The sequence below is a fragment of the Cupressus sempervirens genome, chromosome 11, assembly GCF_028749045.1.
Source record: "Cupressus sempervirens isolate cs-2001-9-10 chromosome 11, ASM2874904v1, whole genome shotgun sequence".
Taxonomy (NCBI): Eukaryota; Viridiplantae; Streptophyta; class Pinopsida; order Cupressales; family Cupressaceae; genus Cupressus; species Cupressus sempervirens.
The window spans coordinates 44214261-44241856 of NC_143128.1; the positions used below are offsets into that span (position 1 = coordinate 44214261).

At 37.2% G+C, this 27596-nt stretch overlaps 1 protein-coding gene across 1 annotated transcript in view; it reads right to left on the reverse strand.

The window, feature by feature from the left end:
- The window catches only part of LOC149528163 (uncharacterized), an 85493-nt gene that overhangs the window by 23881 nt on the left and 34016 nt on the right, over positions 1-27596 (reverse strand). The window contains exons 4-5 of the mRNA XM_089809216.1: positions 21503-21620; positions 21017-21064 (exon numbers count right to left, since the gene is read on the reverse strand). Of these exons, the coding sequence (XP_089665342.1) occupies positions 21017-21064; positions 21503-21620 (166 nt within the window). The remainder of the gene's footprint in view (positions 1-21016; positions 21065-21502; positions 21621-27596) is intronic.

The window sequence follows — 27596 nt, forward strand, 5'->3', positions numbered from 1 at the left end:
TGCTACAGATGGTTCTTTTGATAGGTACAAGGCACGTCTTATTGCAAAAGGTTTCACATAGGTTGAAGGTATTTATTACTCTAAGACCTTTGCCCCTGTTGCCAAGATGAACTCTATTCGCCTTATACTCTCTCTAGCATCTTTATAGGTATGGACAGTTTTTCAAATGGATGTGAAGAGTGCCTTTTTGCATGGAGACCTTCATGAGGAATCTATATGGAGTAGCCTCATGGTTTTGTGCAAGACTCTCCATTGGTATGCCAGCTTCAGAGGTCTTTATATGGTCTCAAGCAGGCCCCTAGGGCTTGGTATGAGAAGATGGACCTTCTTGCTTGCTTCCCAGTTCACACAGCGTCATTTCGATCCTACAGTTTACATTTAGCATCATAGGGTTGACTTATTGATACTTGTGCTTTATGTTGATGACCTCATCATCACAAGAAGCTCAGTCTCCATGATACAGGGTGTTTAACAAGCATTGAGAGAGTAGTTTGAGATGACAAATCTTGGACTTCTGCACTATTTTTTTGGCCCACAGGTTGTTCAATCTTCAGATGGGATAGCCATACTCCAACAAAAGTATGCTCTTGATATGCTTCACATATTCAACATGCTTGATTGCAAGCCTGCCCCCACACTGTTCAGTTAGGTGTTGTTTTATCTACCACTTGCTCTACTCCTACAGTGGATACCACTCTATATAGATATCTTGTGGGTAGTTTGTTGTACTTGACACATACACGTCCTAATATTTCCTTTGCGGTTGGGCTTGTCTCTTGATTCTCCCATGATCCTCATGAGATTAATTGGCAAGCATCCAAATGTATCTTGAGGTATATTAGTTGTACAACATGTTATGGCATTCACTACACATTAGGAGATCCTCACATTGTTGGTTTCATAGATTCAAATTGGGCTAGTGATATTGATGATCGCAAATCCACTTCTGGTTTTGTATTTTGTCTTGGTTCTGGTCCTATCACATGGTCTTGCAAGAAGTAGCATGCTCATGCATTATCATCTATTGAGGCAGAATATAGGGCAGTTGTATTGGCTAGTTAGGAGGTTTTGTGGCTTCAACAGTTGATGATAGAGTTTGGATTTCTCCTGATAGTCCCACTTTTCTGTGGTGTGACAATGAGAGTTCTATACACATTTCACACAACCCAATTGAGCATCAGTAGACGAAGCACATTGAGCTTCACATACACTTCATTCAGCATCTCATTTAAGATGTTGCCTTGAGCTTGGAGTACATTCCTACTATTGAGTAGGTTGCAGACATCTTCACTAAACCTTTTGCATCCCCACGGTATCTTCAGTTGTGTTCTATGCTTGGGGTGAAGGAAGTTCTCCTTGGGGGGTCTCAGTGATGAGTCCTTCCTTCTTCTATGCTATCTCTTTTTCAAGTAGAGTTTTTTCCACTGGGTTTCTCTATTTCTTCGCTTCATAGAGATTTTGTTGTGATTGGGTACCTCATCAGGCCGTGTTGTTGGGACCCAAGTTTGCTTTCAGCATTGCATTTTAGTTTCCTTGCTCTTTCTACATTGTTGCTCATCTTAAGGGGGGGTGTTAGAGTAAAGCGGTAATTTAATTTCATTTATTAAATTTTATTTATTCCCTTCTTAAGATTTCTCTTTATGCATCTTTTTTGCATTTCTATTTAATAATTAATTAGTAATTATTAAATAGCTTTTCTTTTTAGGTTACCCTTTCGGGTTTTGATCTCCTTTTATAAGGATTGATCTCCTTTGTATTTGGTTATCTCTTCCATTTTTGAAAATACATTAGCATATTTTTCAGAGCAAAACCCTTGCCTCCTCTCATCTTGTTCTTTTGTGATAGGTTTTTGCATGCAAGTATTTGAAGGCTTTGTGGATTTGTTTTGATCAAATCCTTCAGAACCTTCATGTAGAAAATGAGAACTTTTTTTAGCTCATATGCAAAACTTACTAAAGATAGAAAGTTCCCATAAATAGTAACCACCCTGACTACTAGTCCTTATTAAAATAGAAGAGACTAAAAATAAAATATTTTTGGGTGATGCAAGATTGCTCTTACACCTAGGATGCTCTTGCATCATATACGAGGCCTCAATCTCATAGAAATCAATCTCCCCCATCCATTGTGATGTCCCCATGTCACAACAATCCCTATGATGGCTTGAAGAAGAAAGAAACTCTTCTTCCTAGATTGTCTTTTCTATTGTGACATTGCATGCAGGCTAAGGAGCAACCTCGTGCATGTTTATGTGTCCCTCCTTGAGGATAAGGATTTCCTTTTGATGTTCATCTTCCTCAACCTCCTGCAATAGCACATGTTATTCAATGAGTGGCTTCTCTTTTGTTGTTTCTGATGTGGGAAAATATATATCCACTTCTTCATTAACAACAAAGAAGAGACAATAATCATTTTGGGGCTCACCATCATTGATATGTGGAGGTGTCTAAACTATAGGTTGAGGTTTAGGGTAGCTTAAAATAGAAATTTGGGGAGGGTTTCTTTTTCTAAAGCTAGAAAACTTCCTCCTTGGAGGCTCTTACACTTCAGCTCTCTAAATTTGGGCAAGCTTGAGTCTTGCCTCCTCATTTTTTTTTGTTTGAGTTCTTCCTCCTAGTGCAAACTAAGGAGGGTTTGGTAAGCCTCGTTAAAAATATCAAGGGCCTTAGATACCATGCTACAAACATGAGGATCATTCTTCCACATCTCCTTCTCACCATGCAAATCATCAAGCCAAGAAGTCATAATGAGCATAACATAAGGAAAAACCCTATAGTTCATGCCCTCTTAAGGCTTATGGATGAATTCAAAAATCTTGTCTATGCCATCAAATCCAAGGCCCAAAAAAATTATACAATCCAAAAGAACCCCTACCTTTGACCTAGGGTCATAATAGTGTTCTAAGGAAGACTGGGCAAGCTAATCATTTGGTGTTGCAAGGGAGATTAGACCTAGGGAGGAATCAACATATGGGGCTTGATTTTTTCTTCCTCTCTTGTTGCTTCTAAAAATCTTGGACTAAAATGCACTTGGAAGGGGAAATTTAAACACATTCATTGCCAAAAATAATATGAAGATTCAAGGTAAAACTGGCCTCTTCATCATTTAGGGGAAAATAGGAGGAATCTCTATGAAGTGGGTCCATGATAAGGCATCTAAGAAAAACAACTTTATAGAAATCTTAAGGAAACATAAAACTAAAAATCATACTAGCACTTGGTCTATTGAAACCAAAAGATTCATAGAGTTTCCATGGTGTTAGATGAATGCCTCCAAAGGCTAATGCCACTAAGAAAAATACCCAATTTCTCAACAAATAAAGATCAACTGGCTAACCAGTGGACTTATGAATCTGAATCTATCCCACCAGGCATGCCAAATTTTTTATCTCTAAAAGTTGCACCTTGCCTAAATCCTAGAATTCAATCGCTTCATGGAAATACTCCTGTGTAGTGGGTGTACCAAGATTAGGAGTGAATCTCTAAGTTCTAGAATAGTTCCTTATGATGCTTCACCTATTTTCTCTTCAAACATGAACTTTAAAGCTTAGGAGGGAAAAGGATAGAAGGATTACTTGCCTGAAATGTAAATGCTTAAAAGGTGAAATTGACTAAACTTAAGGTGATGCACCAAACATTAAGATGGGAAGATTGTTGACCTAACATGATGAAACTTTTCTAAATGATTAGTGGTGGACACAATGTTGACCTCGAAAAATTCATATATAACTATTTCACAAGAAGGATAGACTTTAAACAAGATGTTAAGGGGAATAATGACATTCATAATTTAACAACTTGAAAAGAAGCACAATCTCATGACTTGTAACCTTATAAGAATATTCCAAAACTCACTTGCAGATAAAGTTGAAACAAGAACTCAAGGGTTAAAAATAAATCACAAGAGTTATATTAGATCAGTGGCTTACACAGCAAAATGAACACAAGAAGGGCTTTTGAATTGTTCCTTCATTCAATCTTCTAAGGTGGTTCAACAACATTCCTCAAAGTGGTTACAAAGTAATCTGCAGAAAAAATATCTATATTATGAAGGACTCCAGAGAGATCATGACAAAAGGAAGAGCATTCGAATGTGATGTAGAGGATGAGCTCAAATATTTAGTAATGGTGGAGAACCATAGCCAAGGTGTAAGTATGAGCATCAAATGGTCAAAGGGCTCGATGAATCATTTTGGACCATCGGATAGAGTCAAATCAACAACAGTGATTTAACATTCGTGTTTACATGGTCTCTAAAGTTGAATAATCAAAACACAATCATAAGCTTCCACGTGGTGAGGGTCCCACAATGCACTAAGAAATAACAAGTTAAAGGTTGAATGATCCTAACTGTCAGATGGAGATTAGATCAACGACTCTGTTTGAATTTTGGGTCTAAATGTTGAACGATAAATTTTTTTGGAGAAAATCTCTAGAATAATGACACTTGTCACACTCAAATCCATTTCGGGCCAAAATTAAATGGTGTACAAAATGTGCAGCCCACGTGATCTCAAGGCAACACTTCAAATGAATCTCCAGTAGTTTATGAAGTTTAATCTATGGTCCAGTTTAGGGTTTTAGAAAAGCATTTAAGATCTTTGTCAAGGTAAAAGATTTAATCGCAACCATCTGTTGCAAGATCAACGACTCATATTTAAAGTCAAGGGTTAGTTGAAGGAAAAAGAAGTTTTCAAAGGTAGAGCCAATGTTTCATCAACGAGTTCAAATCTTTTCGATTGCAGAGTGAACTAAAGCATTGATTGGAGCGTTAATAAAGAATGGACACATGTGTAGAAGAATCCATCAATGCTAGAAGGAAGAATCTTAGGGTTTTTTGGATGTTTCTCGATGATAATGTAATGATTGACCTTCTCTATTCTTAACCTCTCTATTGTATCTCTTCTTCTCCTCAGATATGTAACTGATAACTATTGATATTCTAGTGCTATGGTAATGCAATAATTGAATGTAACTGAAGAATGTTAGTCTTCCATGTAACAACGTTTTTAAATGGCCAAGAACCCAAGGAAAGGGGCCTATATATGTAATTTCATTTCAATCAATAAAGGATCAGCAAGTTTCATGCAACTTCTCCCCATGTGTTTCCATATACTGAGTGAGAATCGAGAGCGTGTATGAAATGGAGGATATGTATGATGCCTAAAACTAGGATCTTGTTGGTCTTGATTACATTCAGGATCAACACTTTTGACATTAAGGGCATTGTCTCCTCTAGTCAAGATAGTTATGCATGTAGGTTAGTTTCTTATGGAGTTGAAGGACATTTGTGTATGAAGCTAATAACTTCTCTCTAGATTCCACTTCAGAAGATGGTTAGCTATATAGGTAGATTCCACTTTACCTTTCACATGCAAATCTACTTCCTTTCCATTGCCCAAGTTTCATTATGATAGCTTAGTTGCATTTTGCATTTAGGAGTAGTATTGTTAGTAGCTAGCCCTAAACCTTGCGTAGGTTGCTTATGTCTATGAGCAATCTAGTTAGCCTCTTCTGCTCTTAGGTTAAGAGCATACCTCATAGTCACTCTTTGATCAAGTAAAAACATCATTCATTGAATATCATATTCACATAGGGGAGTTGTACCCTTCAATTCAGGGATTAGTGACATAGGAGTGCACTAATCCAATATGTTATAGATAGCTTGTTTCTCACAATCTTGGGCATAAGGAGTCAAGGTAAAGCCAATTCAAGGTGAGGGAAAAATTGTTTACCAACAAAGAGGTAAGGTCAAAAAAGAGCATCCTTTCCTTTTCTGTCAAGAGTAGACATTATTGGGAGGCTAAATGATAAACCCAAGAACCAAGCACAAACATGCATAGACTAATTTTGCTTGACTTATGGTTTATGTCACCTGAGATTAGGACTAAGAATAATTAGCTGAAGGCCCTGGTGTGAAAAATTGGCTCTGATACCACACATAAAGGTTGTCCCTACAAAATAGGTGTCGCATCAATATTGTCCTTAAATGGAGGACAAGACTACAAGATTTGAAGTCAATATGCACATTGACTGGTCAACAATAATATTAAACCCATCAAATAAAAGAATGTATGCAATTCCAACATGACCAAAGTATATAAACCAGCATTTTCTAAATTTATAATTAACAATTTTAACAAGATCAATCAAATAACTAACTAGTATATCCAAGAGATAGTATATTGGTACCAGGTTTCCAAAGCGTCCTACACATGATGATCTTTTGGTAGGAGCTCTTGAACCTGTTCAAGGTACACAAAGGGTGAGAATATTGTAGGAGTGCTTTACCACTCTACCACAAAGTTGTTAAGCCCAAAATCTTTCCTGACGTAAAAGACACCCATCCCAGCAACGAGGAAGTCTAACCAAGGAAAACTAAGGAAGTAATGAATAGTGTAGCAAACAATAATTCTACTCTCAATAAATATAACAATATCATTTATTAAACTTAACTTTCTCGAAAGTATTCCAAAGAAAAGCATATCATGATCTGTCCTAGAAGATACACAATATCCATTTAATGATAATAGAGGGATCCTTCTTGCACAATTCAAGGAGAACGAATCAAGAATCTAATTCTATTCTAACATATGAGTAAAAAATATTTTAATACAAACCACGTGTATCATAAAATAACTTTATCTATGTTTACGAATATTCCTTAATAAATTCACCTCACACTTAATATCTAGTACATCACAATTTCACAACAATTCATGAATCCTCAAAGAACAAAATATCGCTAAAGCATTCACTTCTATTAAAATATAGAAGTCCTCATTTCAACCTACATCAAATAAATAAATAATAAGGCATACAAATAAAAATTAGTTGTTACTTCATTCCAAGGCAAAGGAGACATCATTAAGAATAACATACAGCATTGAAGCTAATATAAGTCCACAATATCTAAATGTCTTATAGACACTTCCAAATAAGAATTCATCACTTGTGTGTGATGTTAAGTCACCTAGAAAATAAACAAATTTATGACATCAGGATGATAGATGATTTTAATTGGATGAAGAAAAATGGGCAAGTACATTGTTTGATATAATAACACCAGTTGATCAACCCAACAATAGCTTAATTTTACTAATCATAAAGGATTTAATCATTTATCTTTTCTATCTAATTTAACTATAATTTTCATTCTACCCCTCCTCATTATTCCACGCTCTACACACCAACACTCCACCTAAGATGAGACAGTTTTGGTGTCCATCTCAATATGTTTTGATATTAAGTCCTAAATCGCATAGTCTTGTACTCATTTGCAATCAACCAATTAGTCTGAAATAATTGATCAAGAGTTGCAATCACTCACAAGATCGTCTTCGTCATTTAAATAAACATTATAAGAGTTATATTTATTTTGCAACGAGGTGTATCTTCAATTCTTATCGATATTTAAGCTTCACCTTGTATTTATTAAGGGGGAAAAAACTAATAGATCATTTGTTTATATAACAATAATTTAATTCAACTAGTCGGTTGAAAATGATTAATTTTTTTAATCTTTACTAACTAAATGCATACAAAAAGAAATAATTCTAATTGGACCGTTTAGTAGCACAATAAAATAAAATTCCTCATTCATTCATATAACATGAATTAAAAGTTCATTGCCTATCCTATTAATTAAATGGAATGGGTCTAGTCTTGGCACTTGTTTGCATAGTAAAAATATACCAACTAATTAAATGAGTGGCCCAAATGAAAAATGATCACCCAAAGACCAAGTCCCAAAAGTTTGAGGTTGGCCATTTGAAATGTCCACATTGCACACTAACTGGGGTCAGTTCCATTAAAATCAATCCTCACTTCAATTCACTTTGTTGCTACATGAGAATGATTGTGCATGCAGCCCCAAGCAGTGACACAAGGGTTAGGTGCCCGCCACAATAGGAAAAGGTTAGATGCCTCAAGCCATCCAAAATAGGGGTGATTGTGATGCAGGGGCATGCTTGGTTTCTTAACTTTCCTACTCTTTTCAGCCCATGGTTGTCGAGTAACCATGTTTATCGAGTTGTTATAGTTACCAAATGGCTATGTTGGCCGAGTGAGAGTGCTATATATCAATTGAGTTGCATTATTTCAATGTTGGACTGAGTCGCAGATGATGTCAAGTTCCTTTGTCGATTGAGTTAGAATTCCTATTGGTGCTTGGTTCCAGTGTCAACCGAGTTCTATATTAACCTTCTTGTGCTAAGTAGTCTGGTGATCCTTCTCATGGTCAATCATGTCTTGGCTCCTTCATTGATCGAGTTGTCTATGTTTGGTTTCTAGTTTGAACCAACCTTTGCATTTAATTGTGTGATAAGTATTTAATATTTGTTGTGAGTCGACTTGTGGCTTGAATATACATTTAATGTGGGGGTTTATTTAGCTGGTGATTTGTAACATGCAGACTTGTGGTCATGCAAGTATTTAAGGGGATCTTGGGTAGAGTCTTAGGATCAATATTGGATCATGGTGTCATGAAGAAGTCATTAATGTGAGGAGTCTTAGCGTGGAGTAGCTTGAAGTTAGAAGTTCGCATTTGAGTCTAGAGATCTGTTCTTCTTTAGATGTATTCTTCTTTGTAATGGTCGTAATCTGGAAGGTCATACAGTCAGGCATGTTGGATGTAAACTTTTTAATTCAAATATATGAAATATTGTCTCTCTACATTTGAATCTCGTTCCTCTTGTTTATTTTCCACCATGTGTTTTTATTTGTTGGGACCCGGATTACCTCGATAGGAGTACCATCAGATTCTCGCTGCATCAAATTGACCTACTAGAGGGGGATCGATTCTAATAGAAAAATCTCCGCTCAAAGTATCAAAAAGAGGTTTTCAAAAGGGTATCCATGATGATGCATGGTGTAAGAAGGGGTGGTGAAAAAAAAAGATGGATCGTGATGGAAGAAATATGCCTAACATTGTCCTAGCGGAGATCCATTGACAGGCTAGGCTTAACGAATGAAAGAGAGCGAGAGCTGGCACATAAGTAAGAGGGGAGTGATAGTAGGTTGGCATAAAGTTCATGCTGCAAGTCAAAGTGGGAAGGATTTGGAATTCTAACGATGCCCAATTCTGCCCCAGACAAACAAAAGCAAAATCTTTCCAAGACAAATACCTTCTACTCAGCCAACAATACTTAAATCGAGCCCACCACAACAAAAATAAATTATATATAAAAACACAAAAAATAAAGCTAGGGGAGAACGTTCAGAATGAGGAATGGCCTAGTAGCTTCAATACTAATCTAAGTCCAATTTTTATTTATCAAAAATTAACTTGCAGAAAAACTGAGTTCTCTTGGCTATATGAAGCAACAAAGAGTCGTTTAGTATAAACAAAAGAGGAACCTGGACAAGAAGTTGCTTTACCATTTCCTAAGTTTTCTTTCTTCCCATTCCCTGTCTAGCCATGTGTTCATTTCTAGTAAAGTTTACTGCTCTCTTCTACAATTTGGATATTCCCTCTGTGATCATTCCATTCGATTCACCATCCATGCCAAACACTTCTTCCGTTTGAAATCTTATTCCAGAGTATCCCCTAAAATCTCTTCTTCCATCCCTATTTTTTTGATAGAATTATTCCATCCTAGATTGTTGTTTCTAAATCCATCTCCTTAACAAAAAGCATGATCTCCGGTCCATAATAGAATTTAAGTTTTGAAACCCTCTAGCCTTAATCTACGTGGCAGTAAAAAAATTTATTTACCATATACTAAAAATGGTTTGTGACAAGATATGCATTGTCGACTAAGAGAATGTTATGAGTCCTACCATGAGATGTGAAATTTTGCATTAAGTTATGTGCATAGGAGGATGTATTGGGGCCTACTAGTTAAAGTGATTTATTGTTCTCCTACATGTGGTTGATGCCAACTTTGGAGGAAGTTGTGTTGTTTACAATTTGTTGAAATTGAAATTGAATTGGGAAGATGTGATGAATATAGGGGTCCTTTATCTTTTGGTGTAGACCATATTAAGAGTAGTTGTTCTAGGTAGCAGACTTTGTGTAAATTATGTGCATTTAATATGTGGTCAACATAGTTGAGAGTTTTAAGATGAATAAGTGATACATATATATGTGAGGATATTTGATTTGAAGTTTGGGTTGAGAGTAAATAATGTAGAAGCGAGAGTGGTAGAGTATAATTCTAAATGTTAGTTTTTGATACATGTTGATTATCATATATTTTGGGTGTGTGTTGTGTTTGCCATGATATTGGTTGATGACAAATAGGTTGAAGAAAATTTCATGATAAGGACATCTTATACATTTCAATTCATCATACATGTGTGTCTTCTAAAAGATAGTGAGTCATTTTGGCATCTTATGTGGATTTGTGTCTTGTCTTCGAGAAATGGTTTTAGTTTGCAAGTCCCTTTGTATCTTGCCCTGACGTTGTGTATCTCATTATAACAAATCTTGCCCTATGGTTGAGGGTCTTAGCCTACAAATCCAAATCAAGAGCAATGAAATACTTTAGTCTTTGGCCTAATAAGTTGCGAGTTCAATTAGTTTCATATAATGAATGTTATTTTTCCTATGGTCTTTCCCACATTGGGTTTTCCATGTAAAATATTGTTCTGTGTGACCTTGGTGATAATCGTGTTATATTTCATATGGTTAGTTAGCTAAATAGAAGAAAGAAATATTTCTCATTGAAAAAATTAGGATTTTCTCAAGACTGATGCATCTTGCCTCTTGCCTTGTGGCTCTACAAGTGGGTATTTAAAAATATACGTGGTGTTGATTGTAAAAATAATTATTTTGTAATAAAAAAGCTAAAGTCAAACTAATGGCAAAAGCTTATTTTTATAGGCACAAAGTTGATATCTATAAAATTTTCTCTCTTGTTGCTATTTTTTATTAATTTCCTGCCATCTTTTGTTATCACTCATGATTTTTAAAATTAAGAAAATAGGTGTCAAGATTGCTTTCTTGTGCGGGGACATTATGAAAGGAAAAGAACACTTTGCTTTGTTGCATAAGGAAAAGAATACTTGATTTTCAGAATTGGATGTAATGTATGGTCTAAAATGGTCATCTAGGATGTGACACAAAAAGTTTGGTGCCTTAACACTCAAGTTTAACTTTATTAGGAGGGAAAAGATGATCCTTGTATAAGGTTATTGGCGATCTAATGTTTATTCTTATCTAGTATTATGGGTGACAAGGCAAACATAAGGAACCTCAAGACTCGAATTTTAGCACACTGATATGAAGTACTTGGGAACTACTAGGGATGAGGATTGACTTTGGTTAAGTAAAAATAAGTATGTTGATGTCACTTAGGAAAAGCTTATTATGTTTGACTGTGAACTAGTGGATCTTTCATTTTCAATTTTATCAAGTTAAATTTAGACATGTTTTAGTTTTAATGATGATTTTGAAAATACTTATATATATATTTTAATCTCAATGTTGTTGGTAGTTTAATGTTTGCAATGTTATACACTTGAACAAATATTAGCCCAAGTAGTGAGAATTCTAAGCAAGTTTATGTCTAGCCTTGATAGACAACATTGAACTTTTGCTAAGAGGGCATTTAGATATTTGCGATTAGCTTCTATTTTTTATTTGATAAGAGATGGCACTAATGATATGGTTAAGTCATTGGACATACAAGGTTTGATTGATGTAGATTGGACAAGTGACTTGAATAGTTTAGGGTTCACTACTAGCTATGTTGTTACTACTTTTTGAAGATGTAGTAAATTGGATTAGTTTAGGATAACATATAGTTGCATTGTCCAACATAAGTATACAATGCTACACATTTCTAGAGATGTGCTTTGGATGTAGAGGTTTAGCACAAATATTGGTTTTGATTACAAGATTGTCAAGAACAAATATGACAGTGTCATATATTGGAGAAAAAATCTATTTCACATTTGAAATATTAATATTTAGCATTACTTTATACAAAAGATGGTAGAAAATGATACAATCTTGATTGCAAAAGTTTGGCAACCAAATTCTCTTACAAAGTTGGTGACTATGGATAAGTTATCTTGGAGCAGAAAAGCCATGGACTTTGAACGTCATACTCAATTACTCAATTACTAATTTGAATCTTATGGACGTAATTGCAATGTATAACATCAAATGAGAAAAAGTTAGGATACAGTGCCATAGCTCTTGCACTCTTACGACAGTTGTCATGCATCTCCATTTTCTTTTGGAGTAGATTGGACGCCTCCGGGGCACAAGAGGCTAAAATAGGTAAATATTATTATTTTTTCAAATATTATCATTATATTCGTAAAGTTGGACATACGTCCCATGACAATTACAAAGCATATCAAGAGAATGGTCACTTGCATAGCTATATCCATGTTGACATATTTCATTCGCATGCTATTCAAAGTCGGACGCCCATGTTTTACATTCGGGTTTTAGGCCCTCAAATCCATTGATGTAATGGGCACTCAAGATTTACCAATTTTCAATGGTTATGGCTTAAAACTCAGTTAAGTTTAATTGTTTACGGATTGTCCACTGCGAGACGCGTGGGTTTTTCTAGGTAGTCTACTGTAGGTTAATCAATAGTCTTGTTTGTAAACGTGTCTTCTGTAGTTGGAATTTTTGTGTTACCACCCAAATTTTGAATCAATCTCATCCTTTTGATTGTAGCATGGCTTTTTATTTCAACCTACTAATTAAAAACATGCACATATCTTCCAGCTACCTGCTTTTTTAATTGTGAAAAAAAACCCTTAATATATTGAGATTTTGTAAAAGACCCAAGAACATATTTTGCATCTTTATTATGCAATAAGATATAACAAAAAAAAAGTTTTTCCATTCAGCAGGTGGAATTTATTGTCATTGACATCCATGGTAACAAATTACGAAGGGAAACAGTCCTTCAAAAAGCAAGCAAGGATAAGGTCATTATGACCAACTTGTAACAGACTTTTTACAACAATATATCACTGGCTCAAATGACAACAAATTTATCCATGAGATGTTTTAACAGTACCGTCTTGTCTTAATGACAAGATGATCCTAGTATAGCTACACAATCTATCCAAGTGATTTCAATAAGATTTGACTAAAGCATAATACAGTCCATTGAATCATTGCGATGCCAGTGTGTATCATTCAGACTCGCTGATAAAAACAAAATGGAAGAGGAAACCCAAACAAAAAAATTAGGCTCCACCAGAACATGAAGGGTCGAGCCTACAATTACAATGATATAAAATACAACAATTGCTACGGTCCATTATATTTACACAACCTTTCTGAATTATAGAGAAACATGTTTAAAGTTCATATTTCCAATGTTTGCATCCTACTAACAATGTCGGTAATAAAGCCTAAACCTCTCCCTCGCATATCCTAGATAGTCAAAATCAATTTCTGCCACATTTGCCTGCAATTTCATCATTCCACATACATTTTATGTCAATATTTTTCTCTGCATTAGAAACAAGCAAGACAAACTAAATGGAGCAAAAATGTTTAAAAATTCAGTTCACACTTCAAAGTTCAAATGAAGCAAAATACTCAAGCCTCGTGCTAATTCAACTTCATAAAAAGATCAAGCATATTACTGCTAATAGCAAAAGTTCAGGTCACGACAAGTTTGATTTGTCTTATAAAGAGTATTTAAGAGAATAGTATTTGAGACTCAAAAGAACCTACATATAAGATTCCCCAAAGTCCCCAGTGAATATGGCTTGCCAACACATAATGGTCGATGTCCTCCATTAGCTTCTCAACATTGCACTTGTCATCGTCTGCTTTAATCAGTAATGGCACTTTAACGAAAATTTTAAATGTAAAGCTTGCATAAACGTTTAGGAAAATAAAGCAAGCTAAATGTTTATTTTTTGCAGTAACACGCATTGAAGATAATAGGATTTCCATCCTTCCAAATTTCATCACAAGAACCCTAAAGTTGTTGCTTATGATAGCAGTATCGTGAATGATGATAATAGTTGTTAAAAACAGATATTGTCTGCTTCTTAGTGGACGTCAAGCACTGAAAATACAACTTTCGGTTCCTGTGTGGCAAAACAAATCTACTAATTTTGTTTACAATAAGATAATTACATAAACAACAGTTCTTAGAAAATCCATATTGAAAAAACTTAATATCAAACTCATGTCTTATAATGAAAAGAATATCTTCATTATGAACTTCAAAGAATAAATATTGTAACTTGGTTCCCATTGATGAAAACAAATTAGTCCACAAAACAATAAACATGCAAATACATCGGTGATAGTAAAAAAGACAGGCTTCTGCTATTTCAGATAGGTGAAAAATACTTGCTGAGCTTAAGGCGCTTTCTAATGAATGGTGCAGGCACAATACTTGCTGAAGGCTATGCAAATGGGGTTGCAAGAAGAGTGGGTTTAACCATGGAGGAAACTCCGTACCTAAGCATGGTCAAGCTGGAGTACTACTGGGATGGGTGACCTCTTGGGAAGTCTCGATGCTTCACCTCTTTGACTCTTGAGCATCACCTAGATGCAAAGAGTGCTTAGTGTTCCACTAATTCTCATGGGAGATGGGTTTGTGTGAACCACTACTCATGAAGCATGGATCAATGAGTTGGATGGTAAAAAAAAACTTAAATCCTAATAGCAATATCACAATTTGACTTGGAGTGGAAAATATCTCCTACTTATCAATTTATTTGTTGATAGTTATTTTTGAGTTTTGACAAAATGGGTCTTTTTATTCTAAGAAGGATTTTCTCTTTTATATTCCCTCGTCTAGGTTGTATTGAAGTCATAGATGATTCAAAAGGACTTTGCTTCATTAAGCCTTGCTTTTCCTTTTCATGTTATGTGACTAGAACTAAAATGTACTAACAAGAAAAAGTTATATATATTCAATTTGTAGATTTACAACACCCCTAAATTTTCAATAGCCATGTGATTTATCTTTCTTGTTGACCTATAGAGTTATTTAAATTAGGATTTTTCAGGGTCCTCGACAGTCGAATTATAAGCAGAACTAGGCTAAATAACCACTGACCTACCCAGATTAATAATGGTAAGTGCACAAACTACTATAATAATGGCATACTTGTTTACCGTACAGGTAAAATAAATGAATGCATATAGACAGCAGAACTCTTTAGATTATTATTCGCATATGCCAGAACATTACAAGATCAGATATGAAGATAAAGCATGCTTTACAATGATCCCCGACGAGATATAAATACTATTGCCGAACCTTCCCGAAGGAGTCCGTCGGCCACAACATTACATCCGCTACAAACTATTTACCCGTCAGCTACAGGATACAGAAACACTAACGACAATCATCCCGTCAGCTGCAGAAACACTGACGACAATCCAGTCGACTGACACCCCCGCGGAGCATCTCCCGCGGACAGGTGCCCGCGAAGCACCTCCCGCAGGCACCTTTTCCATTTGATTTTATTTTTTCAATTTTTTTTTCAATTTTTTTTTTTTCTTTTTGACAAAAATAAAAATACAGAGGTACCTCAATTTTGCCTCCAGGCATCGCCATTCTGCAACGACGACGACAAAGGATCCCTCAAAGCATTTGGCGACGACTTTTTCAGCGATGGCGACAGCGTCAGATCATTCTGCAACGATTTCTTCGACAACGACAACGACGGTGATGAAATCTTCTGGGCGCAGTATGTTTTCAATTTGGACCCCTTGACCGCCTGAGGGATCTCTTCCCCGTCCAAGGTTGACAATTTAATTGCTCCATTGTCGCCGACTTCTCGGATCTGGTATGGTCCGACCCATCTGACTTTGAACTCCTCCAGCTTGATTTCATTGCGCCCGTCATACTTGAGTACTAACTGCCCCGGCTGAACCAAGGTACGATGCATTCTTGTCTTCCTGTGCGGTCCGTTCACCGTGTACCAAATAGTGGGATCTTTCTTTTTTTTGGACTGTATGTTTTTCCCCGCCTTTCCTTCTTCCTCTGCTTTGTATTCCTTCAGACACTCATTTTCCTCTTTTCTATCACCTACGTCGACCCTTAGCATACTACAACTTGGAAAGAGTTCATAGTCTTCTAGCTGCCAGTGGAAAAGGCCATTCACCGAGTCCAGGTTGTCGTCATTCGATCCTCCGTCAAGTCTCAATACTCCTCCTTTGTCTGGTTCCATTCTCCTCTTTCCTTCGTCATCACTCTCGCCTTCACTTTCAGAATCTGACGATGCTGCCTCCTCGCCGAACATTTGCATGTGAAGGTCAATTGTGAATCTTTTGCCTCCGCCCTCCATTGATAGGGTATTTTGTTTCCAATCATGTTTTACTTTTGCTTGCACCAACCAATCCCATCCCAGAATAGCATCATATCCTTTTCTTTTCAATGGAATAACCACAAAATCCAATAAAAATGGTTGCATTCCAATAGTTACCCATTGCGCTTTCAAGATTCCCAACGATTTGATTCCATGTTGGTCTACCGTGAGCAACTGGAATGCGAGTGGCCACAATGTCGGCTTTCCCAACTTCTTCCAGGTCTCCTCCGATAACACATTCACGTCGGACCCTCCGTCGACAATTGTGTCTGTCAGGACCTTTCCCAAAATTCCCATCTCGATGACCGCCGGATGTCTTCCCGTCATGAGAGCCAGAAGCATTGGGTTTGTTGTCGCCGTTCCACTACTGTCCCTTCCTGTGTCCTTCATTGCTTTCGGAAATGGTGCATGATTTAGAATGCTCGTCCGTAATTGGGGCATTGTGAGGTCACTTATCTTGACCGGTACCTCCGTTTGTAAGATCTGTCGTACAATGTTTTGTTCTGCGAAGTTCCTTGCCAAGGTGCCGGTGATGTCCTTCAATTGAGATGTCCCCGCCGATGATGCCTTTACAATTTCTGCCTGTGCTTCCCCCAATTTTCTCTTTTCCTCCCCTTGCCTCCGTGTAATTGCCAAAACCTTCTCTACATCCGTGCCGACAGTGATCAAGTTTACTCCAGACTTTGGACACTTGGAATCTTTGTGATCGTCGGGTCCGCACCATCTGCACAGTAGTTTGGATGTGTTTGTTGTTGTACAATCCCACGCAAAATGACCCCACAAATTACATGCTCGGCATTGAACGATCGGCTGTCCGTTTGCATCATACTAGGTTCGACCTCAGCTCCCATTATTATTGTTATTGTTTGCATTGTTGTTATTTTGCCCTCTGCTATTATTCCTATATCCTCCGGATGTGTCACCTGCGCTATTTGTATTTCCACTACTGCCCGACGGGGAAGCCTCTTGTGTAAGAAACACCTGCGGAGATCCTCTTGTCTTCATGTTAAAGGGGAACTCTTTTGTCGAATGGCCCATGATCTGACAAATGTCACAAAATTGGTTCTTTGGACATGATCTTTTAGTATGACCATCGGTCTTACACACCGTGCACCATAGCTCACTACCTTTTGGCTCCTTCTGCATGTTTTTAAACTCCATCATGTGGATCATATCCTTTTGTAGGGCACGAACTTTCTTACTGCTGCCTTCATCGTCGCTGCTATCGTCTTCGGCAGGCTCATCGTCATCAGAATCAAATGAGCCAGTCTTCGTCTTCTTTGTCTTCTGCTCACTTTCGAGGTCCAATGCTCTATTATAAGCGTCCGCGTATGATGACGATGGCACAATTTTCATTTTCCTCCGCAACTTTGAGCCGAGGCCTTCCACGAACCATCTTTTCTGAAGTCCGTCTGCCAGCTTGCTTTCCATTTTGTTTATTAAGTCTTTTAATCTCCTGACGTAGACACGAACAGTCTCATTCTTCCCTTGCTTGGTATTGAAAATCTCTACTACGATTTCATTATCATCCCGCAACAGTTTGAATTCTGCCAGGAACTCCTTTTTAATGTTATCCCAACTATTTAGCTTTTGTGGATCCATATCCGAAAACCAATCAATCGCTACCCCTCGTAGGGTTGCCGGAAATTGCCTCATCCAGTCGTCTTCATCAGTTATCACATTTGCCTTCCAGATTGTTTCACATGTTTTGCAATGTCGAATGGGATCGATCGTACCATTACCATTGAACTTCGGCAGTTTTTCTTTGGGTCCTGCCATCACAACTGAATTTGGTAGAGGCGTTACTGGGTCCTGCAACACTGGCGCTATTTACTCCAACACCGGAGGTCTGCACTCCTACACCGGAGGTCTGCACTCCACACCGGCAGTCTAAACTCCCACACCGGCGGTCTGCACTCCCACACCGGAGGTCTGCACTCCCACACCGGCGGTCTGCTCTGCTACTCCGAGGATCTACTCTTTGACACCGTCGATCTCAACAGCTACAAACCTTGGTGAAGAAGAAGGATCTTATGAAGTTGTTTCCCGCGGAAGTCTATCCCGGACGAAGAGGTCACTCCACGCTCGTGCTCCCTCGACACTGCAAGCCGTGCGAGTTGATGCTCTTCCATCTGAATTTTATTCCCTCGGTGAACACAAATTCAAGAACTCCTCCCGTGCTTCTTCCACCAACTCCACCCGCTGTTGAGTCTCCTCCAACAATTCCTCCGCGCTCCTGTTTCCGTCGGCAATCTTCTGAAATCTCCTCCGGCGCTCTACCTGCTATGCCAGAATTAAATTAGCTTAAGCTGTGCAAATCTCATCTTTATCCTTCACCATGTTCTTATTTTTATTCAACAGATTCGGCATTTAATTTCCATCCGCCTGCCTGCGTACCAGGTCCATCGAGCAACGATGCCAAATGTTTACCGTACAGGTAAAATAAATGAACGCATATAGATAGCAGAACTCTTTAGATTATTATTCGCATATGCCACAAAATTACAAGATCAAATATGAAGATAGAGCATGCTTTACAACGATCCCCGACGGGATATAAATACTACTGCCAAACCTTCCCGAAGGAGTTCGTCGGCCACAACATTACATCCGCTACAAACTATTTACCCGTCGGCTACAGGATACAGAAACACCGACGACAATCATCCCGTCGGCTACAGAAACACTGACAACAATCCAGTCGGCTGACAATACTAACCTACCAATCCGAAATATAAATGCAGCACAGCAAGCTGATGACAGAAATATTTTTAAAAATGTTTTAACCTTTCCAAACCCAACACATCAAACTGCTATCAAGCACATAATGTAATCAGATCCTCCTACAGAAGTTTTCTTCGAGACAATTTGCTTGGGTCTTGACCATCATGTGGATTGGCACCATCCAAGTTGCTTGTCCCCTCAATGGTTGCACTAGCAATCACCGTGCAAAGAATTTTCAGAAGCCTCTCCCTCACTAAAGTTCTAAACAATAGTCTTTGCCCTTGAATCATCGCTGACCTCTCTCCCAACACACGGGCCCCTAGAAAAGGTGTCTCCCCACTAAAGGCACATTCAGGCACATAGGTTGGGCCATTGGGCACAAAATTTATAAATTTAGCTCCAAAGGTCAGCCTTAGATAGTCCACCTTCAAACAACCATCTCACCCAACTCAGAATTATTTGGATGAATTTGGAAGACTAAAGACGGAAGTTTACAGTTGGAACCCACCTCTATGGCTACTAGCTTGCATTGTTTATCAGAGAATTTTCCCTTGCTTTCATCCCTCTCATAGAAGTAGGAAATACGAAATAGAAATAGAGAAGAGATGTGAGAATGGTGACATAGATGCCACCCTCTCTTCACTTGCCCATTTTCCAAGTAGTGGCTCCCAAGATTTAGAAAAGTAATTCACGACTGTCAAGAATGGAAACCTCCAGTTTGTTTTGACTATAATTTGCAAAGTCCCCGAGTTACCAAGTGCTCTCTATTTTTGTTCTAGGCCAGTACTCATAAATTCAACTCACAATTTTATAGACACAAAAGGCAATGGGTAAAACTGTGTTTTCCACATGCTCTTTTTGCTATAAAACCATGCATTGTCTCTTTCAAGATGTCAATTTTTAATTTAATTCATTTTGTAATTGAATTTTACAAACCAAATATGTTTCTTTAGGAGATTTTTAGTTTTAGTTCTTTCTAAGTTGCCAAGTTTTTGCAGAGTTTTCCCCGAGTTGGTTTTTGGGCTTGCAAAGCACGCTCTGAAACTATGGTTTTGAGTCTTAAAAATAAGACAAAGAACTTTCCACCATGGCCAGCATTGCCCTCAGACATGGGGTCCAGGCATGCCTAAGCAACACAACACTCAAAACTGGTTTCATCTTATGAATAAAGAAATATAAGAAAAATAAAATCCAAATATTATTGAGTGATATGAAAAAGGATCTGAAGATAAGTTACACACTATTGATCCATGAAAAGGTTGAGGACAGCTTGCAGAACACTAGGAAGCAGGTGTTTGGGGGCAGAAAACAGAGGAATTTTTGGCTGTTGTGCAAAAACACTGCTTTCAATAGAGAGCAATTACATCAATTTTCAATCAAGTCTCAAGAGTTTGTTATCTTTATAGAATTGGGAGTATTGGCAAAGCAATCCAACCCTCAACTACTTGTCTCCATCTTTGTAAATATAGATAAATATTAAACAATTTAAAATGATGCATCCCAGACTTTCTATTCCCACAATTTGTGCTTTTGCGCATCTATTGATATTCCAAATGTGCACAGATCCTCACAGCCAAATTTATTCGTACTGAAATGATAAATGGTTCATATTCTCTTCATACCTGTGTGTTATGAATCATGGTGTATTCCAAAGTTTTATAGTTTTAGGTTTGTTGCTTTTTTTTTCCTAATACTTTTGCCATCCTTCGTGATTAACGCTTACCTTAAATTTGAATGTCAAGAGAAGTGTTTGAATGGAAAAAATTATTCGGCAAGACATTAGTAAGTAATAATTTAATAAAGATTAGTAAATCTATTGTAAGGTGATGCCTCCTTAATAACAGAGAACCAACCATTCGAGAGATATACAAGCACTTCTTAAATCAATTCTTTATGTAAACTTAAGGAGTAGTTTAGCAAGTTGTGATTCATGTGTGCACTCATGGATAAATTATCTCATCATTATTACCAAGAATATTTTCACAAGAAGAAACAACAATTATGTCAAGATAGGGTAAGCCTTGTCTACTTACCTGATCCTTTCAAATAACACTCAACAAATCTCCAGCGTTCTGTAAAATCTGCCACCACAAAAGCAACGAAATAACTGATGCACAGAAAATAAATTATGCTGCAGTTTCTTACAATTACACACACCTCATGCAAAAAATTACCAAAAGAAATTTGTACCAAGTAAAATGCCTTCAAGTAAAAATAAGACCTAGAACCTATTTGGCATGAGAGGCTACTAGGACTATGACGTCAAATTTCAAGTTCTTTCCTCGGGACCCTAAAAAATACATCAATACTCAGTTTCATAAACTCAATATGCTGGTAATCTTCCTCATCACATAATTCTGGTATATGAAATGCTTGATAGCATGTATGAGATAAAAAGAAAAAAATTCATATCAATTAAAATGAAATATGCGTAGGTAAATACAAAGAAAGATATCCCCACACAAAATGAGAATATGGACCCAAAGCAGGTAAACAAAGAACAAGCATCAATTAAAAACCTGGATACTTCTTTTCATCTAGTAAATGGGGAGTTCCTGTATGGTAGTCTGCCATCATCTCACAGAAATGATTTGCAATGTCAAATGCCACAGGATTGTAAGTTGCATACTCATAATCCTGTAGAATCAACCGATCCAGTTAATTCTTAGATTTCTTGCAGAAAAATTGAACTTCTTTCTACGTTTCTGTTGTATCTCTAGTATATCCTATAAAAGGACTGAACAGAAAATATAAATCAAAAAACATTCCATAAGCACACAGTAAAGGCATAAAAATGATCACAAGTCCAAATTTCTGAAATGTTATATGATTACAATGTGTGCCACATCAAGACTCAAGATAGTTTGCTATTCATATAGAAAAATCAAATCTCAGAAAATTCATTATTTCAGCACTAAGCAATGGAAATATTTGAAGTCCACAGATAGCAATGCAAATATTTGAAGTTAATGTATATTCTTTGGCAGCCATTTTTCTCAGTCCATGGAGAGAATAATATTTTTTCTAAATAGTAAATGTGTATAAAAAGAGGAAAAGAATGAGTATTGCTGCCTAGCGATTAGAAATTATATTAGACTATTAGTTATACACAAGTATATCTGGCACACACAAGTGAAACATAGTCAGAAGGGAAGTATGGAATGACTGAGGTGGTCACCTCGAAAGAATGATCATGGCACAAAATATTATTTGGATACAATCACTGCCTTTCACATATTTAATACTCATTTACAATCAAGAAAATTGCTAACAAACTCTAGTGCTGCATATGCCCAACAGTGCAGAATTTCAGGACATGGTATACTCCATTTTCTAGTAAAGGAATGGAATAAGAAAGGTGGGGTTCCTATAAAAAACATTAAAGATAGGCAAGCTCCTTCCTTCAATTAGTGTGCGTGTATCTAATACTGAACATGTTACTATTTAATTTGCACTAATCAGGATAACAAAAAAACAGTTTCTACCACCCTTGGGGATTGGGGGACAAAGGGCCTAAGTTTGGGGCCAGCGGGGGGACGGTGGAGCAGGGGTGGCAAGGGGTAGTGTTGACTAACATACAGTACTTGGAATACTAGACACTAAAAGATATATAAAATGAAACTCTGGCATATTATAAAATTGCAAATAATAAATACTAAGATATGAATTGTATGTGTCAAATATGTTAAATGCGACTGTTGATTAGTTGTTGGTTTGATATTCAGCACTGCATAAAGTTCGATGATTTAATTAATTAAAGTCTGATCTAGCATTGGCTCAATTGGGCTATAAGCAGTCAAGTATGAATTTAATATATTAATACCATTTGGATAGAGATCCGGTCCCGTAGACCAAAGAAGGATAGATCATAACTCTTCGGAGGGAAAAAACTTAGGCCTGTGGCTAGGTTCCTAAAAATAACGGAAGAAGGCGTCCAAATCAATCTAATGCCTTCAGCTCCCTTCAGAAGATTGATTCAACAGAATTTGATTCTCATCCAATCCAATCTTATAGATCAGACAGAAGGAAGGACTCCCCAACTCAGGGACCTCCGAAAACTTTGAATCGTATTAAGGAAGCAACGAAAATGGACCACAAAATGATCTACCTATTAGAACATGAGATTAATTATGTTCAAGGACTTTTTGCCTGATGGACAGGACCCAATATGGAGGTGTGTTCTATTGCTAACTGGCTTTAAAATCTTCTAGGAAAACAGGCCAACCTAACAATTATGGAAAATGATTTTATATATTTGGCTTGTGATAGTTTAGATCTAAGAAATAAGCTCCTATACAAGGAAACCCCAGTTCTGAATGATTATCCTATAAAATTTCTAGAATGGAACCCATTCTTTGATCCAAAAAAATCGGCAAAATTTGAAGTAGAAAAAGCAATTCTTCTTCCTAATCTCCTGCTAGAACTTATGGTTAAAGATACACTCAAAATAATAGGCCGTAAATTAGGATCATATGTAGGGTGGGTAGAAGCTGATATTGCTTGCTCTAGTCCAATCATTATTGTTAGAGTAGATGTTAATGTAGTTGAATTCAAAACCCTAGATATTTATGCAAATGGTAAAATTATCTCTATCGATCCAAGACTTGCTAAGGGTCTTTTTAGAGTAGAACCAGTTTTTGTTGTTTCTCCGCCTCAAGATGTCTGTCATCAAGATCTTTTGGTAGATTATCTAAACATTTAAATCTCCTTAATGAGAAAGGCTGAGATTTTTCGATCCATTCAAGGAAGGAGATGGAGGAAGGAGAGATTAGGGACTGCCCTCCCTGCCTCAAATCAGTAATCATAAGTCCAGGTAATGTTGAAGAAGAGTTCCCCTCGTAGAAGACCACTCTGCAAGTCACTCCTTCCAAGGAAGTAGTCCAATCTGATTAGGAAGAAGAGGAAGAGAAGTTTGTTTCCATAAATCCAACCCAATCAAAGGAAGATACAAGTGAAACCCCAGAACGAAAAGAAGCAGAAGTCAATATGTTAATCGAGGCTCTAAATAGCATGGTAGTGGATGATCTAATGAATCAGTTTTTGGATGAGATTTGCAATGAGGAGGTGAAGTTGCAGAAATCTATTTTAAATTATGGAATTTGACCTCGGGGAAGAAAAAATAGCCTCTCTTATTGATAAGGAAATAAGGGATTTTGAGATCAATGAGGAAATAGAGGAGGATAACTTTGGACCTTTAGGTTTACGAATTTCCCTCCCTAGCAAAGGAGCTCCAGATTGTGCAAAAGTGTTGAAAAAGCGCAGTAGGAAATCCTTGCAAGAGTTGAGATCTAGAGATGGGGTAGCTAAAGGTCAGGTTAAACTTACAGATATTCTTTACGCAGGAAAGCGGAAGATCCTTTCCATAGCACCATGAATATCGTTACAAGGAATGTTAGGGGCCTCAACACCCCTAACAAGCAGCGACTCCTAAGGCGCTGCGTCTCTAACACTAAGTCTGACATAATTCTTCTTAAAGAAACTAAACTAAATAGTGAAGAAATCAGTAAATTTATGAGATCTCTAGGTTGGAGGGAGGTAAGAGACTCCCAGCAGAAGGAGCTTCAAGTGGGCTTGCTTTGATATGGGATACAAGGAATGTCTCTATCTCGTCCTTGGAATTTCATAGAAATTGGATATGCGGGTCAGTAAAAGCTATAAGACCTAATTTTGGGTATAAGCTTTTTAATATCTATGGTCCAATCAACAACAGAGATAAGTAAAGACTATGGATGGAACTGGAAGAAAGTCTCAGTGTAGAACAAGATGGTCTATCCATTAGTGGAGGAGATTTTAATGCTATCCTACGTCCCTAGGAGAAACGAGGTGGAAGCAATTCTCTCTTTGGCATCAAAGAAGATTTTTCATTGGGTTAATAGGCTAGGTTTGGTGGAAATAATATGTTCAAATAATACCTTTGCCTGCAATAATAAAAGGAAAGGCTTTAGCAATATTGCAGAAAGATTAGATAGGTTTCTTATTTATGGGGACTTATCTTTTGTCCCTATTTCATTCCTCTTTGAAGTTAAACCAATATCAGGATCAGACCACTACCCTATCGAGCTTAAGGTTATAGAGGATAAATGCCCTAGTAATTGCCCTTTCAAATTTGAGCAATGTGGCTTAAAGATGAAAATTGTCTTAAACAAATTAAATAATGGTAGGAAGAAACAGTGGTCTCAAGCTCCAAACTATTCCAAGTAGTTGGTAAGCTGAAAGTAATCAAGCAAAAACTGAAGGAGTAGAACTCAGAATTCTTTGGGAACATCTTTGAGGACAAGTTAACTTTGGAGGAAAAATTGGCATCCCTTAATAATGAAGTTATGGAGCATGGAATGGGGGGAAATTAAGTACCTGGAAGAAAAAAAGCTTATGCGGCAATATGAAGAAGTTTTTGCCAAAGAAGAGCTTTTTCAAAGGCTGAAATCGAGAGAGTTGCGGTTGGAGGCAGGGGATAACAATACTAATTTTTTTCATAATAGTTCCAAACAAAGAAGGATAATAAATCGAATTACATCTATCAAAGGGAGAGATGGAAACATTAAGAATTATCTCAAGGAGATAAGCTTGGAGGCAGTCTCTTACTTCGAAGATATCTACAATGGTGAGCTTACTTCTAATCTATTTGCCCAATAAAATGTTCTTTCCAACATCCCAAAACTAGTATCCAGAGAAGCAAACAGGTTTTGTCCTCTAGACTTCAAAAGATTCTATCCAATCTCATTAGCGAGGAGCAAACAAGTTTTGTCTATAGAAGATCTATTTATGATGGTATCATTATAGCTCAGGAAGCGATTCATTCTACTCAGAACAATAGATCCCCTAGTATGCTCATTAAGTTAGATATTAGTAAGGTATATGATAGGGTAGATTGGCGTTTCTTATGTAAATGTCTAGAAGCATATGGCTTCTCAAAATAGTGGATAAAATTAGTCTTCGAATGTATCTCAATCCTGAAGATGTCTATTCTAGTAAATACCACCCTGATAGGTTTTTTCAGTATTTCCAGGGTCTCAGACAAGGGGACCCAATCTCTCCATTCCTCTTCATTCTAATGGTAGATGCGTTAGGAAGGTCAATTTCTCTCGGGGAAATTAAAGGGATTCCAATAACTAGTGACCAGGATCCTACTACTCATTAGCATTTTGTAGATGATACCATGTTATATGAGGAAAGCTCAATAAAGGAGTCTTTAGCTCTTAAAAGTATCTTGAATAAATATACTAAGGCATCAGGGCAAGCGACTAACAAAGACGAATCAGAAATCTTCTTCTTTAATATTGATCCTAACACAGAACAACTAATATGTACTTCCCTTGATTTTTAAAGGGCACTTTGTCCTGTAAATATTTAGGCCTCTCCCTAAACTCTGGCCTTCATATATCAAAGCTTTGGGACCCTCTAATAGAGAAACTAAAAGAGAGAATGGCTGGTTGGAAAGGCAAATGGCTATCCTCGGTAGGGAGGAAGACCGTGGTTTCTTCAGTCATGTCATCTCGACATATTTATCAACTCTCCTGTATGGATCTTACTACTAGTAAACTAAGTGACATTAATGGTTGCCTTAGATCCTTTTTTTGGCAAGGAAGTGCAGAGAAAAGAAAGCTTTCCCTCCTCTCTTGGGACCAAGTCTGTAGATCAAAAGAAGTTTGAGGCGCAAGCATAAAAAATATCAAACTTCAAGGGCAAGCTTTGGGAGCAAGGTTGATTTGGCAAATGATCAGATTCCCCAACCTAAAATGGGTCAAGATGCTGACTCAAAACTACCTTTCATCCCTAGATTCGGTTAATTTTTTCCGAGAGACTCATCCTCCTAAAGGATCAAGGTTCTAAAATTTCTTGTTGAAATGCAAGCATATTATACAAGATAATTTGTCATGGAATCTAGGGGATGGAAGTGATGCTTTGTTCTGGAATCTAGGGGATGGAAGCGATTCTTTGTTCTGGTCAAACTCATGGGGAGGATATAAGGCCCTTGATCTTTATCCTTCCCTCCATCTATCCAAATCCAATTTGGATCAAAAAAGGGGATCTAAGGTTAGGGATTATGTGACTTTGGAGGACAATGGGATAAACAAGATGGAAAGATTTAGATTCTGAGGATATTCCACTAGAAGATAAAAATGTCCTCAAATCAATTCTTCATTCGAGGAAAATTTTCAAAGGAGGGAGGGATTCCCTCATCTGGGCTAGAAGTGAGAATGGAGAGTACTCTTCTAAACTAGGTTATAGGTATTTAGAATCTCTTCAAGGTTTTTCTAAAAGCATTCTTCCCCTTTGATTATGTTAGGATAAGTTTTGTCTCCCTAAGGTAGGATTCTTTTCTTGGATAGTCCTTCACCAGAGGACCCTCACTGCAGAAAGACTGAGGAAGTTTGGATTTCAGGGTCCAACTAGATGTCCATTATGTGAAGCAAACGAAGAAACTACACATCATCTCTTCCTTCATTGCCCTTGTTCAATTTTTTGCTGGCAATGGCTTTGCTCTCAATTAGGCCTGCTTATGGCCTTTCCTAACTCCATACTCTATATGTTGATGTCTTGGCCTCTCTTAAGATCAAATAGTATCTTTCATAGCCTTTGGATCTCCTCCCCTTAGGAGAGGAATAGAAGCAT